Genomic DNA, 21,253 nt, shown 5'->3' with positions numbered 1-21,253 from the left:
TTCTAGGATACACAACATGTATTTGTCTAACACCTTTTCAAATTAATTTCTAAAACTAAGTAAATACAGTTTCAAAAATAAGACTGTGAGCTATTGTCGAGCTTCTAATCTGGATTCTCTTCTAATAGTTTCTTCTTTTGCCAATCATAGAATCACAGAATAGTTTGGGTTAGAAGGGACCTTCTTTGGGAAGAAGGACCCTGACCCATAGGCAGGGACATCCTTCACTAGATCAGGTTGCTCAAAGCCTCATCCAACCTGGCCTTGAGCACTTCCACGGGTGGTACATCCACAACTTCTCTAGGCAACTTGTTCCAGTGTTTCACCACCCTCACAGTAATGAATTTCTTCCTAACATCTAATCTAAACATACCCCCCTTTCAGTTTAAAACCATTACGCCTCGTCCTATCGCTACACTCCCTGATGAAGAGTCCCCCCCCTTCTTTCCTGTAGGCCCCCTTTAAGTATGGGAAGGCTGCTCTAAGGTCTCCCCGGAACTTCCTCTTCTCCAGGCTAAACAACCCCAACTCGCTCAGCCTGTTCTCGTAGGGGAGGAGTTCCAGGGCCCCTGATCATCTTCGTGGCCCTCCTCTGGACCCGCCCCAACAGGTCCATGTCTTTCTTGTGCTGAGGGTTCCAGAGCTGAATGCAGTACTCCAGGTCAGGTCTCATGAGAGCAGAGTAGAGGGGCAGAATCACCTCCCTCAACCTGCTGGCCACGCTTCTTTGGATACAGCCCAGGATGGTCTTCTGTGCTTCACTGATCCTTTGTAATTTCTCAAGAATCTGGATTATGACACATCTTCATCCCAGTTTAATCATGTGCTAAACTGGATCACTGGAAAAAGCTGACTGGAGATGGGCAATTTAGTGGGCAAAAACTACTCCCAAAAAGTTCACTCTTGAGATACTCAGGGAATGCATGTATTCAGAGAAAATTAAGACAATGCAAAAGGATTTTTTAACAGAAATTATAAAAATGCTGGTATTCCCCTTGCCAAAGGAAACTAATTTTACTTAGTTTATTGCAAAAAGTGGATGTTTACATCCATGACAGATTGGAAATGGTATTGCTATAAATAGTATTCCTTTATGCAGGAGTTTTAGGGAAAAAATGCTAGCAGTCAATTCATGATTATTCATTACCATTAACTATCTATTCAGAGTTTAATGCCTATTGTTGTTAAACATCTTAAAATTCATCAGTGACCTTATCCTTTCATTTTCTTTTAGTTAGCCAAAATGAGAAGAATTCTCTTTAGTAAAATACATGTAAAGGGATGACTACTTAGCATAGAAAATTTCTAGAATTACACAGAATTGTTATCAAGTAATTTTATTTTTGGAGATTCCTAAGAGGCTATATTGTGCCAGACAACTGTAATAAACCTAAATTAAGGATTTGCTTTCTGTAAGAAGTAGAGATAGTCGTCTACTTTGAATTTCGTTGCCCTCTTCATTCATTCATATATAATCAAGAACATATACGACATGTTCATGCAGTAAACATATTTATGCAATCTCTTTACACAGAAATGTAAGCAAGAGTGCTACAGCAGGTGGAAAACCAAATAATACTGTGCACAGTTCTTCAAATTTTAGATACAAATTTCTTAGACTTCTCCTTTAAGGGTCTTCTCACCTAGCATGTCTTATTTGTGTCCACTGTCATATGTTACTGGGAAAGTACTTTCCAGTTTTCCAGTATGTCTGATGTTAGTATTTATTGCCTTTTTTCAGATACTTCCCTCCTCCCTAAATTAGCATAATTCCAGTAATCTATTTTTAATATGATGTCTATATCTGTTTAATACTCTTACTTTAATGCTACAAGAGAACGAATGCCACCATGAAAAATAGCCAACCTAAATCAAAACTACTGATTATCCCAATACTTTCTTCTCAGATGGTTCACTAAGCACATATTTGGTATCCATTTTCTCCATAACCTTTCGAAAGACATTGGCTTATCTATATTATTTTAGAAAAAGTCTTTACATCAAGGGAAATCACCTGTGTCTGCCTGCACTGCCACTATGCCACTATTTTCTTTCGGCCTGGAATACTTGCACCCTTCTTCTGCCTAAACCAAAAAATAAATGTTTGTACTAGAACTAAGAAAGAGTACTAAATCGGTCAGTATCATAGTAATTGGCTTAATTTTCAGAATTGCTCAGCACCTGATCTAATTGTCAGTTTGGCAAAATATATCAGCTAAGAAGTTCCAAAAGATTTGGCGCACTGCCTCCAAGAGTTTGACATAACTTGCTGAGTGCTTGAGCCATATTCTTCACAGGTAGAGCAGAAACAAATCTGTCCCCTTGACGGCACTGCTCTGTTATATACATTAGAAAAACCCAAACATTCGTAAGTCTCCTGAAAATAAACTGGGTTAATCTTTGCACATGCCTTCACAGGGTAAATGATTTTGAGGTGGGCTGGTCTTTACTAATAATGAATTTTTTGCTTGGACATTGTAGATAAACTTGGCTTCAACAAATAATATACAGTTGGGAACCTTGGGAAAATACTGCTTTAATGTAGCAATAAATGAACAATTTTTAAACTTCTTTTACAAAGTCACCTGAGGTAGGAACATTAACCGCCACTGCAGGTAGCTCAGTGAACAGCTTCAGTATGCAGTCACCGCCAAAGATGCACATCGGGTCGAAGAATAACAAAGAGAATAGCTTAATAACTTTGAAAGCAATGCAGTATCCGCCTTCTCTGAAGTGCCGCACTGGGCACTTCAGTGCTAAAGGAGGCTGAGAAAGAGATAATTTCCATTGGCAAGGCATAGAAAACACTTGTGAAAAAAACATACGATATGCCTCCTCAATTAGCTTTTTTGAGTGGTCTTCTAAATATCTGCACCCCACAATGTTATAAAAAAAAATGTGGTTTAAAATGTGCTTTAAACAAAAGGGCCTAAAAATAAAATACATGTTACAGAAAAACAGAACAGGACCTGTGTCTTGTCTCTCTTACCAGAAAAGTTAGCGGCAAGTAAATAAAATTTTAGAAACGGGAATATTCAAAATTTATAATGGGATCCTTTTTTCATAAAATGTGAACCTTTGTAAATTACTGTCTTGGTAAGTCTGAGCTTTTAGCTCAGAGAGATTAAAAGGCAGCTGGGGTATCAATTTACATTTATATCTAGCATTTCAAATAAGAGACCTTGGAAGAGAGACCAAACCTGTTATCTCATAGACATCAGTGCCAAAACTACTACGGGGCAGAGCTGAGATCAGACAGGCATGCCCTCCCCGACCGGGCGATGCACTGGAAAGGGGCTCCTACCAGCAGCAGAGCTATGGTTGTCCTTCCCTCCACATGGACCGATCTTTCCGCACCGGTCACCAGACTTCTGCCACCCAAGTCATTTAAAGTCAGCCTGAATGCATCACCGTTCTCCTGCCCTTGTAAGCACTAGGGAGGGGGACGGATTATCCCTGTATCTACTGCCAAGTCCTTATCACTCTCTACCGAACTTCTGATTAGCTCCTGTCAGGGACAGGATACTCATCTAAACTTGGAGCCTGGGCACTGCCTTCTCCCCACAGATTACAAAGAGGGACAGTCCCAGTGCTCGCAGGCCTTATCTGCCTTCTAAAGCTGAGCACAAGAGGAGGGACATGTCAGCCATCTCCGCCATCTGCTGCGGACATAGATCAAGTTTGTAAAGGTGACAAGAACTTCTCACTGGTAGGACTGTTCTTAAAAGAGCATGTATCTTACATCAGCAAGCCAGTTTTTGTTGTTCAGGACTTAGGCCAAAATAATATTTGTATTCTACATGGATAAAATCTGTTCCCAGAATTTATCACTGGCATTTAATTACTGACATTCTTGCACTTTGAGAAATTCAGTGCTGGTGGCACATCGAATTTCTTTTGTATGTATATTGTATTTCTGGCCAAAACATCACCTCTCATTCTTGGAATTAGAGTTTTCAATTCCCATGTCTCAGATTTTTTTTTAAACATCTGCTGTCACATCTATTTTGGAATTGCAGCTTTCTTTATCCCTCATTACCATTCTTTCCACCTCACATAGTTCCTCTCTATAGTTCCAGTATTCCCTCATAGTGACTGCTGTTTTATTTTCATTTCTAGCTCCGCTGTCATGAGTTACTTTTATATAACAGATCAGAGACCAATAAGCAAGACCGCTCCACTTGAATGGCTTTTAGCTGCTTACAGAGAAATTGTTTATGAGCATACTAGGGGGCATTTTCATGGAGGTTCACCCTTTGCCACATAATAGGCAGAAGTGCCACTCTTCCCTCCGGTGTGGGAACTGTGCATCCATTTCCAGTGCTTTAGCACCTCACTTCCCGGTCTGCTTGCAGCACTGAAGTTACAGGTTCACATGTAGATGCAAATATATTGGCAGAGTTTGTGCCTACCAGATAGCAGCCACCTTTCTGCAAATGTAAGCCATTACATTTCATTAGAAAATGACACTTATAATTGTATGGGTTCTTATTAACGCTTCCTGTATTTCACTTCTTGTAGATTTATTATCCTGACCTAGGTTCTGCAATTACATCTGCCACTGCCTTCTAGGACAGTTTTCAAAAGCAAACATTCGGACTATGTCTACAAAATATATATTTACATCTGCAAAGAAATACTTCTGTAGAAAGACATGAACAAACATTCTCTGGCACACACATTTGGTCTGTGTATATACTTGCCCGTAGAAATGAAAGCATTACACTTGAAACAGAGTTGAACAAAGTTGGAAGGAGTAAAACTGTGAATAATTTATTTTTCAGCAGGAAAATTAGGAAGTTTAAGTTCACATCAAGCGAGATTTAGGAGTTCTTTTTCATCCCTGACGAAACCAGAAACTCTCAACATGTAATATCATGTAATTAAAAAAAGAAAAAAATGGTTTAGTTGTTGCAATAAAAGGAAAAGAGATGAACACATAATTTGATAATAGGTGACATTATTCTCTTTCTTATTCAGTAGTCCTCTTGTTAGACTAAGTCGCTCAGGGCATTGCAAACTTTCAATCCCCTTCGGGCTTTGGCTGGGGGATCCAGCCCCACAGGACAGCACAAGGTGTTCTGAGCAGAGACATTCTTGTGCCACCCTTTTGGTATTTTCTGTATTGGATAGATAGCTATTCATTGGTGCAGGAAAAGAAATGATGGTGTTCACCTCCAAGTCTTAGCTGCCAGACTTCAAAAGCATGACTGCATTCTGTGACTTTTTTGTTTAACGTTAAATGTAACAGCCTCAGAAGGAGAAATACATGAACTTCTGTTCTAATACCTTCATGTGCAGAAGGGAGTATGAAAAGGGTGTGAACTGGGCTCACTGAGTAATAGCTGATTATTTGAGAAAGCAGTGCTGGGCTTTACTGATTTATTTTTACCAACACAATTTCAGATTATTTACTTCTGTCATGTAACACCTTGGGAACAGGCACCATTTTTTTGTGGAAAATGTTGTATCTGTCAAGGGAAAAAAAATTACAAATGATCATCCAGCTTTGGGGGAACTGTTGTTTCAACCAGATATGTGAAAAGGTGACAGTTCATTCTAACTTGCATTGCAAACGTATTTAGCAGTAAGTTATTTTTATTCCTCATCATAACTACTTCTAGCCTTATGGAATTGCCACAGCATATAATTCTGCAATCTCACCTACTTTTATTGATATTGCTTGGTAGCACTGACTAATCTAATAGGCAAATACAACCTGGAGTGTACTTTCTGCAAAATCATACCATTTAATAGTAAGTTAAATATTCTGTCCACATTCATTGCAGTCAAAAAAATAAACCAAAGTAGACCAAACTACTAACTTTTGTAAAACTGGCCACTAGGTCTAGAAGATAGGAAAATTTAAGAGGGACAATTGTGGTATTTTCTTTTAGCTACCATTGAATACTGATTTGGTAAGTTTTCTTTAGGAGTTTAAAGAGTAAATTTTTGACAGATCAGAGTAAAAATAGTCTAGGCAGTTTTTGTGGCTAAACATAGCCCAACCTTTTATAATGTGGCCTTTTTTTTTTCATAAATGCCACGCTTCCCATGTTATAAATAAAATTATGGATACTTTATGTCAAATATAAAGTCTTTTTTTCCTTTTTCTGTTATGCAAAATATGCTCATAAAGCATAAATCATAAAAAAGCTTGATGAAGTTGAAAAAGAAATGGCCAAAGCTGAAGTGGCTCTCCAGAGCTAGTAAAGAGCACATGCAGACACTTAAAATTGCTTTAAACGAGTAGTCACGTAGCAGCTTCACCTCTTGGAATGACAGTCCTGTCAGTTATGTAGAATGTGCATGGGAAAGGCAGCAGGACAAAAACTTATCGAAACTGACAACTGAACGTTAACTGAATGACAAATGTATATGATGACATTATCTTGCAGTGAGTCCTCCTTTTCCTAGATACTTAGGAGATGAAATGCTGAATTTTCACACACAAGACTAATAGTGACAACTGTTTGAGGTATTGTAAAGTATAAGCGATTCCTGAAGGTCGGAATAAACAGAGATTGTAAGGAATTTCTAGAAAATGCCATTTGAGTCTCAAGACTTCAGGGCAATTCTGAAAGTAGCTTTAAGTTCTAGGGTTCAAAGCGCTGTGTACGCCCCTGAGCATTCAAACGCTGTTACTATGCCCAAACAGCCATAGAAGCCTGAACATGAGAAAGCCTAGAGATGGCCAACCGGCTCCTGTAGCTCCTCCAACGGGGACAGCGGTAGATGTTGCAGGGGTTCGGTGGGTATTTGTGCACTCCTCTTCGAGAGGGGTCTGTGAAAAGGTCTCTCTTCATTTCCAAGAGGGGGATTCCTCCTCCTGCTCTAACAAGAGTGACTGGTTTTTGGCTAGATCCATGTGTCTTGTGTACTTTCATTCTGTCTGACCCAATGAATCATCTCACATTTCATGGCTAGACAACTGTATCGGGAAGAATTGGTTGTCCCTTCCCCCAGCTACGATACAGCTTGATTTTTAGGACCTGCTCTCTGTGATGGAGTGTGCATGTGAGTCCATCCAGGCTGGCAGAAAGGAAAATCACATTTTCTTCCCTACTGTGTTTATGTGGTGAAGAAATTAGCTTACATTTAAGAGGAGAACACAACAGCTGATGGTGTTTAAAAGAAAATGCTTAGGTTCCCCATCAGAAAAGAGTTCTCCTGAATAGGAGAGTCATCGGTTAAATGTTGGTCTTGAGGTCGTGTCCCTATTCCTCAGTTCTTGCTCCTGACTAGCTCAAGCTCTGCATACTGGGTTGCTAACTCCTCTAATCCATGTGCTTGAGCTCTGCAGTGGGGGTCAGGTAACTGTCAGGAACAAGGTGCATGGAGGTGCAGGTGGATGTTGCACCTCCACCTTTCAGAGAACATGGCTGGCTGAATACTGGAATTCTGTGCTTAAAAAGAAACTGCATTACCGAGCAGCATATGGGAATTCGGTGACTTGTTGCTCTCAACACTGTCGACATCCACGTTGCTGTTTCCCAAGATGGTACAGGAAGATCTCTTACCTATGTGCCTTGTCTGTTCTGCCGTAATGATCGCAAAGGGGAAAATGGATTCCTATCATGCCTACAGGTGGCTTTCTTCTCCAGAGGATAGGCTTCTGTGAGACAGAAAAACTAGTTTTATTCGGACCAGCTTGAACACTGATACATTTTTAATATTAGGAAAATTAGTCTGAGAAAGAACTTCTAGCACATACTTTATATTACAGCAGAGATTTCATAATTAAAGCTAGAAGATCTTTTCCATTTCAAACTTGGTTTTGACCTTCCAAAAAGAAAAATCTAAAATGCTGGTCAGGAGTGAAGAAACCATACTGTCCATTTCTGCATCAGACTACTCTAATGTAGAATATATTTTGAATGTGTGAAGTTGTAGATAGAATGAAAAAAAACCAACAGTTTTTCCTTTGAGAAATGGTCTGGTTATTGCAACTTTTTAAAGCAGTCTACAGTGTTACATGTATTTTTAAATGTCGCTTTGCTAATACAAGAGCTACTAACCTGATATATTGGGTTGCAGAGATGGCTTTTACCCAGCTGGAAGGAAGTTCAATTCTATAGAAATGCTTTCTGAGTGGGATAAGATTTTATGGGCTATGTGAAAAGTCTTAAGTCCTTTCTCCTTAAACTTAGTTTTTATAATTAAAACTGCCTAGTCCTTTCCTCAAAAACACAGTTAATTTTTCTTGAGTAATATGGAAATATAGGGGATAAAGGAGAGAAGTGAGAAGAGTTCTATTTCAGAGAACAAAAATTTCATACAACCTCCCGGCACTTTCTGCAATATCGCTTCAAATCATTGCTGAGTCGCTGAGCTTATCAAGCCAGAGACAGCTTGAAGCGCCGATCGCTTGAATAACTCCCTACTTTGACAAAAGCTGAGCTGCAGAACTCTTCCCTGTCTTCCACCACCTGACCCAGAGGTGCTGTCAAGTACCATAAGAGTAAGTGTTCTGTCCCCTCTGCAGTGGGGAAGAGGGAGAAGGAGCGGTAATGTGAAGGAGAGGGGAGTGGAGAAAAGAAGATGCTGCAGACAAACCTACTAGGAAGGAAGGAGTGAGATGCTCTTCCCTCAGCGACTGCCCCATTCCTCTGCCCCAGACTTGTTCATCAAGTTAGAAATTAGAAAAACAACCACACAAACACAATATTGAGGACTGCAGGTAACATAAAATTGGACATTGCCTTTCATCTTTTCCCTGCTTCCATTTGTTCTGTAAGTGTATAAATTTTCGTTAGAGAGATGGTTTCTGCAAACAGAACCACAACATACATTGACATTTGTGTGTGTTATGAATGTATCCAAAAGGCTTTAGGTATGATGACGACAACAATGAGCAAACGGACTTTTGTGACATGGGATTTGAACGTGCTGTGGAAATTGTAGAGTCTTTCGAGGAATCAGGACTGCAGAAACAAATAAAAAAGCTCCCAGTAAACACAACCAAAGAAGCAACCTTACACTTTATACATGTTTTGAATTGGGAGGGCTACTGACTGGAAGAACCTACAGTGCATTTAAGATTTGAAAGCAATCATACACACCACACATTTGTCACCTGATAAAAGCAAAGTCCATCTCCCATTTTACATACTAATAAAGGATCATGTTATTAAGTAACCTAGAACGAATTTTCCAAATAGAACAATGCCAGTGCAAATCCACAGTAACTATGTTCTGATGGTAAAATGGAAGCAGTGATGGTAAAGTACCAATGCAGAAATATTTATTTTTCAAATATGGGCAAATGAAGTTTAATTATTTAGAATCAATTGCTACATGAATCAGAAATGACATATTTTATGGAGAGGAAAAGCGCTGCTAACATCTTCAATTTGTGCACTACCAACTTTGCAAGGTATGACCTTATATTTAGACATAAACACTCACTGGACTCAATGGGTCAAAATTCTTCAAATACTGGATTCTGCAAGGTTAAAAGTAAGCTCAAACACTTGATAACCCCTCACACACTCAAAGTCACTCTGTGCTTTTGCATAGGCTGAAACGGAAATACTGCATGTTGTTATCATTTCAGTAATTGTACTGAGTTAAAGTTCTGACAGAAGAATAAAAGGTAGTCAGATTAAACATAATGTAATAGTCACCTGCTGAGCACCTGTAACGGCTGTGCAAAATAGTATTAACACTGATGCAATTAGCTAGCTAAGAAATTCCTTGTAGGTGGCAGTATCCCTTGATAATGAGAAAAAAGTAGGGGCAAGAAAAGAAGTCATTAGGTTTGTGTGGTCTTAAAGTACTATAAAAATATCCAGAAAGGATGGAGAAGTGAATTAAGAGAAGAAGCACTTTTCCGAGCTGTTTTGTGGACCCATCCAATATTTTTAACATGTTTAATACTAATAAAAAATTTTGTTAGCAAAAAAAAAACCCACTTCATCCCTTGAGGAAGGCCCCTTGACGGGGGGGAAAGTGTGCAGCCATTCTAGATATTCCTTAAGCTGCACCCCCACGAATTAAGGCATCCCAAGGTTTGAAAATTTTGGTTAGCATTTTAGAGCTGTCAATCCAGTGTCTTTATCTTTTGTATCCTGTATGTCCCAGATAATAGATGAAGGTTTTGAACTGGAGTGAATCTGCATTTTCATTGGTGATATGTTGGAGAAGCAGAAGAAAGTGTAGATTAGTAGAACAGTATAAAATCAAAAGTAGAAACAGTAAAGCATTCCTCCTTCTAATATGTAGCTGTACTATCTGCACAGAGTCATTATTTGGTATTTCTTCCCCTTCCCCTGCTACTGTGGAACATTATCAAAGGTCTTTGAAATGAGCACAGGTCCAGCGGGGTGGGATTCCAGTTAGGGCATATACTACCTGACAACAGAAGTTGCTGGTGTGAATGTCCGAGACATCTGGAGATTAAAAGCCCTGCCAGATGGTATGCAAAACATAATTTACACATGTGGCTCATATGGTTAGTTTCCATGCCATTGTCCAGGCAGCTGTACTGAAGTCACCTTGGTGTCTCACAAACCATTTTTATTGCTGCATGGATACCCCGAATGATCTTGTGATACCCTAATGCTGTTGGTGTTACCTCTGTTTTTATTAAGGTGACTCTGCTTTCACTGAACGGCATCCTTCTCTGTATACACTGAACTATGTACCCGCTTGCTTTTTTTGAACTGCACAAGGCTGTTTCCTTTAGTGCTTTCTAGAAACTCCTGGGTCTTGTGCAGAATATGCTTTGAGTTCAAAATACTGTTACAGAATGGAATTTCCTAGGCTTTTTTTTCCTCCACTCCTTTTGTTTCCTTTTTGTTACTATCTTTCTATATTTTTTGACATTTTTATGAGTGCAGAATTCTCAGTGATTTTAACAAGGAGTCTGGCATGAGTAGAGGCAATAGGATAACAGCCAAAATAGCTTTCTAATAGCTTTTATCGTAGCCTGTAGGTGTTGCATCTCCACTGGATGTTGTTATGTGAGCTTTTCAAATGACTAGCCATTAGCTTTCACTTCAAATATTTCACAGTGTTTTTTTCCTCTCAGAAATCTAATTTTTCCTGTGTCTGATGAGCTTCCTGTCTTGCTATGGATACAGTTTTGCTCAACAGTATTTATCTTGTTCTTGCAATTAGTTTTCCAAATAGCTCTAATAATCACCATTATCATTATAAAATGAGATCTGCAGTAATTGTCTCTTTCTTACTTCATACAAAGGTGCACACGCACATGTGTGTACACACAGACACACGTGAAAAAACAGCCTCTTTGGCAAAGCAACAAGCAGCAGGACCTATGATAATCAGTAAGAGCAGTTCCATCCAGTATATAACGCAAAGGTAGGAAAAAACCAAAGTCCCCAATCCCAAACAGATAACGTTTGTTTCATAGGGGTTCACTATTACTAGTTTTGTATGATTTAGCAGTTCCGAGCTGCCCATGCTAATTTATTTGTGATACAAAGGAATATAACAATTCAATTAAGGTGAAGAATGTATTTTATTTCTGAAAATAAATACACTAATTTTTAAAAGTAAACTTTAAAATTATTTTACAAGGGAAGATGTTAGATTAAATAGCTTCTTCCTATTCCATGTCATTAATCAGTGTTATAGAGAGGAAGGTTTACCTCTTTAGCTATGCAAATGCAAACTCTCAACAATTCTTATTTTAGACCTTGAAACTGCGATGAGATATCCCGGGTTGCACAATGGAACTGAAATAAAACCTCTAGTTGATTAGTTTTATAAAATGCTGTGTGATTAGTATGACCTCTTGTGTTAAACACGGGAATATTCATTGGTTTATTCGCATAATGAAACAATCAAGTAATTAGATGGAATATCCAAAAGCTAGTAACAACACCATCCTTCCCATTTCTACAAATAAATAGGATAGCAGCAGTAGATGTAGAAAAATGGGGCCTTGTAACTTTCATATATGAATTAGAAAAATAAACGCAATCATTTCCCCATATAGAACACAGCTATTGTATATTTTAGTCTACCAAGACTTTAAAAAGATCAATTTTTTCTTCACAATTATAGTAAAACCTTGCATGACCAGAGTAGATGAAATTACAGGACAGAGCCCTGGTGACTTCTCAATAAAACATGAAGATTTACCAATTTCTTAAAAAGCCTTTCATGGTACACTAGGTCCTGAGGACTTTATCTTGTTAAGGAGATACTGTTAAAGGAAAGTGTCTTTAAGCAAACATTAAGGACATGGCATGCACAGAAAAGGAAAGATGAAACCTAGGCCTATCTAAATCTTTAACTAGTTCACAAAACATATATTCTGATAGCACATTTGTGCACGACTTTTATTTACAGAGTGATAAATGCCCAGGTTCCCTAAGATTTTTATTTTCTAAGATCCATGCAATTCATGTGTGTGTTTGAGAACACATGCAAAATAGGACCAGTGAGCTGGAATTATAGCACCGTATTTTTTCAAAGAAACAATGGAAGATCTGAAGCTGTGTTAAACAGACTGTTCATTCTTAAAAATAAAAGCCTCTTTTTTTTTTGGTCTTTGGTGCCTAGGAGAACTGAGTGCAATGAAGAGCATCCAAATACACTTTAGTACAATTTAAAAACACAGAGTGATGTATTTGGAAAGTACTTTATCACTCATGCATGAATGCCTGTGTGGATTTTTATTCAAGATTTGGTTGTTAAATGAATTTTGAATTATCACAAGGCATTATGATGCTGTATATCACACATACTCGTATTTATGGGTGCTTTTTCCAAAATAACCTATTCTATGTAAACATACTCAGGATTTTTAAGTTTTGGTCACTCTCTGAGTAATCCACCTACATTGTACAACCATGATATTTACAATATTAGTGAGGGTTGTTTGGTTGTGTGTGTGCAATACGTGCTTGCTTTAAAGTTAGGAATTAAGTCATTGAAATTTTATAGCAGAGCATATTTTAAAACTTTGTTATTGATGGTGCCTTACTCAAATTTCTAAAATGCAAGCCATTCATGGGTGTAGAGTTGCAAAGGAAACTGAATGTCGTGTGAGACACAGAAATCATACAGATGTAGACTTTTACCCTATAAAGGCTTAGTGAATTTTGTCTTTGATATTAGAGAGAAGTTAAAGATGTAAGGAAATCTTCCGCACTATTAAATTTTGCAGCTGATTTTTCAAGCCGCAAAGACAGTACTGCCTGACTGAAAAGTGAAACCCCTCTTGTAATCTCACCTAGGTGACAAGAATGGCACCGCTGTAACAAGGTAAATCACTTACCGTTCGCACGGTTCTTCCCTTAAAGAATCTCCCCTCACATAAATGCCGAAGAGAGACTCTACCTGCTGCAGACGTTACTCTGCCTGAGGGAGCTGCGGGAATTGTTCAGGGAGAGTTTGGGAGGGAAAGGAAGGGGAAGAGGCAACATGGTAGCAGGCGACCAACTCCAGGACTGCACAGGCGCTGCCTGCCAGGAAACCGGAGCCGGAGGGGAACGCAGCTACTGAGCGACACCCATCCCGTTTCACGGTAAAGCTCCTGCCGCCCCGTCGGAGCAGGTCTCCAGCCCCTAAACCGCGCGCTGCGGTGTCCCGGCTGGTGGCCTCACACCCCGGCGGCGGCTCTCCCTTCTCCCGCCGAGGGAAGGAGCGCCCGACAGAACCCCCCTGCCCACCCTGCGCACCGGCCCGAGGCGTGCCGGGGAAGGCTCCCCGCAGCCCGGCCCCACGGCAGCCCGCGGCGGCCGCGGCCTCTCCCCGTTCCCTCCCGCGGCCCGCTGCGGGCAGGGCCGGAGGCCGCGGCGCGGGCGGCGGGGGGGAGCGAGCGCGACGCTGTGTTTTTGCAGGGAGGCGGCGGCGGGCGGCAGGCGCCGCTGGACAGCTCCGGAGCGCGGCGCGGCGCCCATGTTCCGGAGGCGGCGCAGATGTGAGCGGCAGCGGGGAGCCGGGGAGCCGAGGAGCCCCGCCGCGGCGACCCCTTCCTGGCGGGGGCGATCCCGGGAGCGAGCGCGCTCCCCGCCCCCGGGAACCCCCGGGTTTCCGCGGCGCGGGGCTCCCCGCGGCGGGCGGGGCGGGGCGGGGCGGGGGCGGGGGCGGGGGGCGAGGGCTGCCCTTACCTGCAGGCGCGGCGCGGGCGGGAGGCGGGATCCCCGCGCGGGGTGGGGCGGGGCGGCGGGGGGACCCTCTGCCGCCCGCGCCGCCCCCGCCGCCTCACGCCGCGGCCGGTCCCCCCCCCAGGTGACGTGATGCCCGTTGTTTTGGTCCGCCCGACCAATCGGACGCGCCGGCTGGATTCTACGGGAGCCGGGATGGGCCCTTCGTGGCGGCAGCAGGACTCTCCCCTGCCGACCATAACGCATTGCGCAGGGTGCACCACCGCCCGGTCCTCCTGCGGCTTTAACGGCCCCGGCATGGACGCGCCGCGGCAGTTCCCGGCGGGCTTCGGCCCCGAGCAGCAGCAGCAGCAGCAGCAGCAGCAGCAGCAGCGCCCGGCGCCGCCGCACTGTCAGCAGCAGCACGGTCAGGACAAGCAGAGCCTTCTCCAGCAGCAGCAGCAGCAGCAGAGCCCATGCCTCCAGTGCAACAACTGCGCCTACTACGGGGCTACTGCGGCAGCCGCGGGGGATAACCTGCCCCTGCTGCTCCGAGCCTCATCGCCCCTCTCGGGCGCCTTCCGGACTCACTCCTCGCCGCTCTCGTCCGCCGCCTCCTCCCGGCAGGGCAGCCAGCTGAACGTCAGCGAGCTCACCCCGTCCAGCCATGCCGGCGCGTCCAGGCAGCCTCACCAGTACTCCCAGTACCACCAGTGCCATACCTTGCAGCAGCAGCAGGCAGCCAGCCCCAGCAGCAGTGTCAGCAGCGGCAGCACCCACCACCACCACCACCACCACCACCACCACCACCATCACCAGCAGCAGCAGCAGCAGCGCCGGGAGAGCAACCCCTTCACCGAAATAGCCATGAGCAGCTGCAGGTACAACGGCGGCGTCATGCGGCCGCTCAGCAACCTGAGCTCGTCCCGCAGGAACCTACACGAGCCGGACTCCGAGTCGCAGCCGCTCCAGCCGCCGCTCGCCAGCCCCGCCGCCGCTGCCGCCCCCGGCACCCCCGCCGCCCCGGAGATCGTGGTCTCCAAGCCCGAGCACAACAACTCCAACAACCTGGCGCTCTACGGCCCCGCCGGACCCGGCCCCGGCCCGGGCGGCGCCAACAACGGCGGGGGCAAGTCCAGCAAGAAGAAGAACCAGAACATCGGCTACAAGCTGGGGCACCGCCGGGCGCTCTTCGAGAAGCGCAAGCGCCTCAGCGACTACGCGCTCATCTTCGGCATGTTCGGCATCGTCGTTATGGTCATCGAGACCGAGCTGTCCTGGGGCGCCTACACCAAGGTACCCGCCGCCTCACGCCCGGCCCGCCCCGGTAGCCGGCGCGGTCGCCCCGCGGCCGCGCGGGGGGGCGGCCCGGGCCCCTCAGAGAGCCCAGCGCGGCGGGGCTGCTCGACCCCCCTCCCGGCCCCGGCCCGGCCCGGCCCCGTCCCCGTCCCGAGGCGCGACCCCCGGCCTGTGGCGGGGTGCCGCCGGCCCCCCGCTGTGCCCCGGCCCCGTGAGGCGAGGCGGCCCTCCCCAGGGCCGGGGGTGGCGGTGGGGCGGGAGCGGGCCCCGCGCGCGGGTCTCTGAGGGACGGCGGTGTCTTTCTCTTGCAGGAGTCGCTGTATTCCCTCGCTCTGAAATGCCTTATTAGCCTCTCCACGATTATCCTGCTCGGGCTCATCATCGTGTACCACGCAAGGGAAATCCAGGTAACGTTTCCTTCTGTGGGTCAGTGAGCGTTGCTGACATAGCTGGGGGTGCCGGGCGGTTTGTCGAAGGGTGCAGTGGTGGTAAGTACTCGGCGCTTCCCGCTGGTTCAGAAAGCAGAAGTGATCACTGCCCACCTGCCCAAGTTCGGTGAATGGACCTCAGCCCTGGAGAGAAACACGGCGGGCGTATATGTGCCAGAAAGCTCTGCCTGCTAGGGACTGTTGCCTGCGGTTATGCGATAGAATCACTTAGGCCTGAGGTTATAACATGCTTTCTCAGTGACATGCCTGCTGTCTTCTGTAGCAGATGTACAGCAACAGTTTCTTATTTCCCAACGACTAAATTTCATGCTGTGTGCTTCCTCTTGACGGCAAGGTTAGTTATCTTCACTGTGCAAGGTACGTAATCTTCACTGTGCTATCTTAGATACCAGCATACTCTAGGAGAATGTTTAAGAGGAAGGGGAAGACTTACGTTCGACTTGTTTTACTTGATGCCATACAGCCACTAGGAATGTGACAGAGGAAGACTGTCAGGAAAGGTAGGGCTAAAGGTAGGAGGAATGTAATGATCAAAGCTGTAGAATAAGTCTCACAAATACTGTCACAGGTTCTGTCCAAGGGACTTAGTTCTAATTTCAGTTGTAATTTTTTTGACCAAGAAATTAAAATTTGGCATTTCAGCTCAACTGAAACATACAACAGATAGGTTTCAAAGTTTTGAAGGGGAAAATACCTTACAGATACATCAGTGATTTTGCTTTTTCAGATTAGTTAGAGATACCTTGAGCTACAAGCTGAAATGACAGCTTTCAAGGGCAAAGAAGTCTTTTCCACTGGTACCAATCAGTAAAAGAAAAATAATTAAGAATTGTATGGTACCCTGCTTCTTTGCAAAAGAATGCTGTAGTTTCAATGTGAACTGGTACCGTAGTCTCCTACTTAGGGTAATGTTAGAGAAGTATCATGTTACTGGAGACTTTTTGCCAAATTGGATACCATTGTATACCAATTTGGATACAACTTGCAAAACTTCTATTCCTGGCTCAGAACCCAGTTTCTCTGCATTAATATCTAAGATATTGAAAGCTGTTTAATGATATTGTACTCAATAAACAAGTGTTCTGGTGAAACAGCATCTTTATAAACTACTGGAGTACTAATGAAGAAGTTTCTTTATCTGTATAAAAATAAGTAAGTGGCGCTGCTGCAATGTGGGAGCCTTCTTCTCTGATGTATCTTCCCACAAGTGGTGCTTAAGGCATGAAGAGCAAAGCTGAAAAAAAATCTCTGTAAACATTTGAATTACTCTATGTGTTTTCCAGAAACTTTAAATGGAAAATTTTATGCAAGATAACCAAATAGTTGTAGGTCCCTGTATGCATCAGCTTATTCTAAGTAGTCACTCCAAGATTCGTTTGGTTTTTTTAAGTAAATAGTTGCAAATTTTTATTCCCTTAGGAGTGTGTTATGGATCAGAAAAAACAATCTTAAAAAAATAAAGTTGGAATTCTGGTTTTTGATTTTTTTTTTATTGATAGTTTTAAAGAACTTCCTCATGCATGCGACTACATGGAAGGAGTTATGCAATCATGTGACTTAATCAAGGTTAATGTAGTTTTCAGTGCTGCCTGACAGTACAGAACACAAGTATACCTGCCTGTAAAAAGGCAATACCCTGTGTTTTTGTCTGAGAGACACCGAAAACTGCAGTAGTCATGGCAGGGCCTGGAGTGAGCTGCAGCTTCAAGGGGCTCTGTCATTAATCTTGAAAATAAAAAGGAAGTTCTCTCTTCTGAGGAGCCTGTTAGAAGGAAGGGGCATTGTACCACCCTTAGCTATTAGATATCTGATAGTTTTTTAATTTAGGCACAGTCTGGTTTTGTACACACGCTTTACTTTTAAAAAATAAGGTGAAGAACATGCAGAGCAAAATTTACGTCCATCTACGGTCGTAAATTTATGTTGACATCTGAAAATAAGAAGTACCTTTAAAAAGCTTGGCTTAGAAATGTAGGGAATCTTCTCCAGGCAAAAGAAATTACTGCATAACCCTGATAATGTAAGGGTTTTTAAATAATCTTTAAAGCTGACTGTTTTCTGAAGGCACACTTGCCTTTAATTCAAGCAAATACCCTGCAATGTGCAGTAGAATGAATCATGCCTGTCTGTAGAATCATGCCTGCAGATGGTTAGCTGTGTCCTGGAGGACTGTTTGCACCAGCTATTTGTCAATCCTGTTCAAGTTTGAACATTCCTTTCTAATTCTTCTCTGAAGTGTACTTAGACTTTACAAGTGTGTATAGTGTAAATAAGCAAGAATTCATTGAGAGAAGAAAAATTGTTCCATAGAACAGAAGAAGGTCAATGTATATTGCTTGCGGTGTGGTATGTTTCATACTCTGGTGGAAGCAAACCAACCTAAACATAAGTAGATTTTTCTACAAAGCATGAGGCAAAACATATTGGGGGATAAAAAGATGACAGTTTAGTAATTATTACTGATTGCAGATTTAATATTTAGAAACTCCTGGTGACCTAAAATGCCAGCAAATGAAAATCAGCTTTTTGGTTCTTTTCAGTAGTCTGTGCCCTTGATTTATTGGTCAGAAGTCTGAACAGCTGTGCTGCAAGCAAGTCTATGGCTGTGCCTAGCGGCATAGCAAGTGACTCCAGTCTTTCCATTAAAATGACCTTGCCCATATGTTTTGCTTTGAAAACAGTCAGCCGGTCAGTTAAACCAAACTCTAGAGCTTGCCTGTCCCAGGGCTGCTGGACATTTTAAGGGAGCTGGAGGGGAAGTTTATAAAGACTTGCTGGGATTCTTCCCAAGAGCCGAGAGTCATATATTGACGTGAGACGTGCGAGTTTTCTTTTTTGCCTTTCCTCCGGTCAGACCGTGGTTGATGTGCGCTGGAGGAGCTGGAGCACCTTCAGTCTCGGGGGGGGGGGGGGGGGGGGAGGGGGCGCCTTTTCAGCACCGCAGACAGCTCCGCACGCTGCGCGCGGCACGGCGGGGCACGGCACGGCACGGCGGGGCACGGCGGGGCACGGCGGGGCACGGCGCAGCACCTGCCCGCTGCCGCCCGCCCCACCGCCGGATGAGCCTCCCCGCCGGCCGGCGGCACATGCATCCCTCTGGGCGTGTTTTTAGCCCCGCGGTCATAACCTGTTAGCAAAACGGCTTTGATTTTCTATTCCCTGGAACTTGCCCAGAGCTCCGCATCTGACAGACCAAAGTCTCCAGAAGGGTGTAGCAGCAGTATTTAGACAAGAATAACTGTATGGATGCTGTGTAGTCTTGTGAAATACTGGAAATGTTAAAGTATTTTCATCAAATAGGTTTTCAGTCATCGTACTGTATTAGTTATTCTGTATAACTTTAAGAATAAAGTCGGAGCTGTTATTAGATTTAATAAACATGAGTTAGCGCTAAGACTGCAATAAAAGTCAGAAGAAACCAAGTGGATTTAAATGACATAGCTTACATTATCATTTCCAGAAAAGAGGATAGAAATTATAAGCATGTTTCCTTCACATTCCTCCCCCTCCTAGAAGAAAACCCAAATGAACATCAGTAACGATGTTGGAGTTGAGGATAGTGACAACCCCAAATCTGTGTGTTCTCCTTTTGGCCCATTGTTGTCATGCCTATAGTGCTGTTAAAAACATCACACTTGGGAGATGATGAAATATGCATTGCTCTCTCTCCAAGCTTGTGTGGTTGTTGATTCAGTTCTTCAGAGCAAATGACCTGTGTTTGGAAGATCAATGGGAAAAATGTAATTCATCATTATCCCAGCCTAGAACTGGTATTTCTCTTACTATTACTCCACTTGAGAGTTTGAAGAGGTGGAGGAGGGAAAAGCTATGAATATGGCATGATCCAATTATCATAATAATTTTTGATATATAAATTATCCACTTCAGGCATAAACAGTTCGTTACTTAATAGTGTTTTACACAATTAAAGCAGCAGCATGGAACATGGTTAAAATTGTAGTTCCTAGACAACTTATTGTTCCATTCCACATTTCTCTAGCAGAATTTGCTGTTAGATCAATAAATGAAGTGGAATTTAAGAAAGTTTTGGGTGGCAGTTCACATGGTAAAGCTGCAGTTTTTCTACTTTTATTGAAAAATAGATCTCTCTGTCTCTCTCTAGTACTGCTGGAGATAGAAATGCTTTTTAAGTATGCACTCCTGAAGTCCTACTGGCACTTTCTTGTATTACTCAGAGCAAAGGATTAAAATAAAAATTCTCTGAGGTTGCCAGTAAGAGGTCTTTAATGTCTTTTCTTGGGCATTCCACCATAGCCTCGTATTTCTTGAGAGATGGTGGTCACTGGAGGAATATATCCACTGGAACACTTTTCCTTTGATGCTGGGCTGCCTAGTGTATCCCTTCTGTTGCCTGTCCTGAATAATAGTAACCTGAGCAATGTTAACCTGTGCTCTCCTGGACAGAATCTGAACCTCTTTTCCTTCTGCCTGATACAGATGCTCTCACTCATGCAGAAACATGGCATTTGTTGGTATTTGGTAGAAGTGAATAGAAATCTTCATTTTTTTTTATGTCATTTGAGATTTCTAACCACTTCTAAAATGTATTGCTAGTTCATACTTAGGTAGATGTTTCATACACATTCCATATGTGTATCAAACGGAACATTCCATATGTGTATTAAACAGCAGAAAATCATGTAGGAATCCAAGGACACCATATCTGTCAAATTAACACTGTATCTCAAATTAACACCATATCTGTCAAATTAACACTTTTGAGTATTTTTGTGAAAATACTTAGTTTTAGTTCCATTCAGTACGTTTTTGATAGATCATATCTGCACAGTCTGATGACCCAGGAAAAGTTACAGGTGCCCAGCATCTACGAAACGCAGCACTGTAATGCATAAGGCACAGAAGGCAGGCTAGAAAATGCTTTAACGTCAGCATCCAAAAGGATCCGAGGGCTTTTGCGTTGAAGTTACACATACAAGATGCCTCTATTTCCACCAGGCTCCACTAGAACGTAAGAGGAGGTTGTACCTGTTAGGTTGGGACACAGAATGGTTGGCCTGGCCATATCTAGGATTATCTATTCATATGCACGGTGTTCTGAGCATTTTTTAATGAGTCTGTTAGAAGTTTATCAAGACATAGTAGTACATAATGAAGTGTGAGAAGGCGTGTTATTGCCCCTGTTGGAGGAGAACATTTGTAACAGAGATCAGATTCTGGATTTGTACAAATTGTGTAGCTTAGCTGAAACAGAGGTACTGTTGTCTATGATCTTAGAGGCATTCTGCGTGCACATCTTAATGTGAAAGTATTGTACCTGTCAGATCCTTCGACTGTGGGGACTTCAGGTCAGAAAATTCTGTGAGGTGCTTGACTGCAGCTCTGGTTTGCCTGAGTTTAAGTGAAAGTGTGCCAAGACTGACAAGTGCAGATTAACACTCGTGTGATTCTGGTTCTGGTTTG

At 43.2% G+C, this 21,253-nt stretch overlaps 1 protein-coding gene across 2 annotated transcripts in view; it reads left to right on the top strand.

Annotated features, from left to right (window-relative positions):
• Positions 1-13,875: 13,875 nt before the first annotated feature.
• The window catches only part of KCNN2 (potassium calcium-activated channel subfamily N member 2), a 72,523-nt gene continuing 65,145 nt past the window's right edge, over positions 13,876-21,253 (top strand). For both annotated transcript variants that reach the window (XM_075136680.1, XM_075136681.1), the window contains exons 1-3: positions 13,876-13,897; positions 14,209-15,359; positions 15,674-15,769. In XM_075136680.1, the coding sequence (XP_074992781.1) occupies positions 13,876-13,897; positions 14,209-15,359; positions 15,674-15,769 (1,269 nt within the window). The remainder of the gene's footprint in view (positions 13,898-14,208; positions 15,360-15,673; positions 15,770-21,253) is intronic.

The sequence above is a fragment of the Calonectris borealis genome, chromosome Z (genome assembly GCF_964195595.1).
Source record: "Calonectris borealis chromosome Z, bCalBor7.hap1.2, whole genome shotgun sequence".
Taxonomy (NCBI): domain Eukaryota; kingdom Metazoa; phylum Chordata; class Aves; order Procellariiformes; family Procellariidae; genus Calonectris; species Calonectris borealis.
The sequence above is the reverse complement of the archived record's forward strand: the minus strand, read 5'-3'. Positions and strand labels throughout refer to the sequence as shown.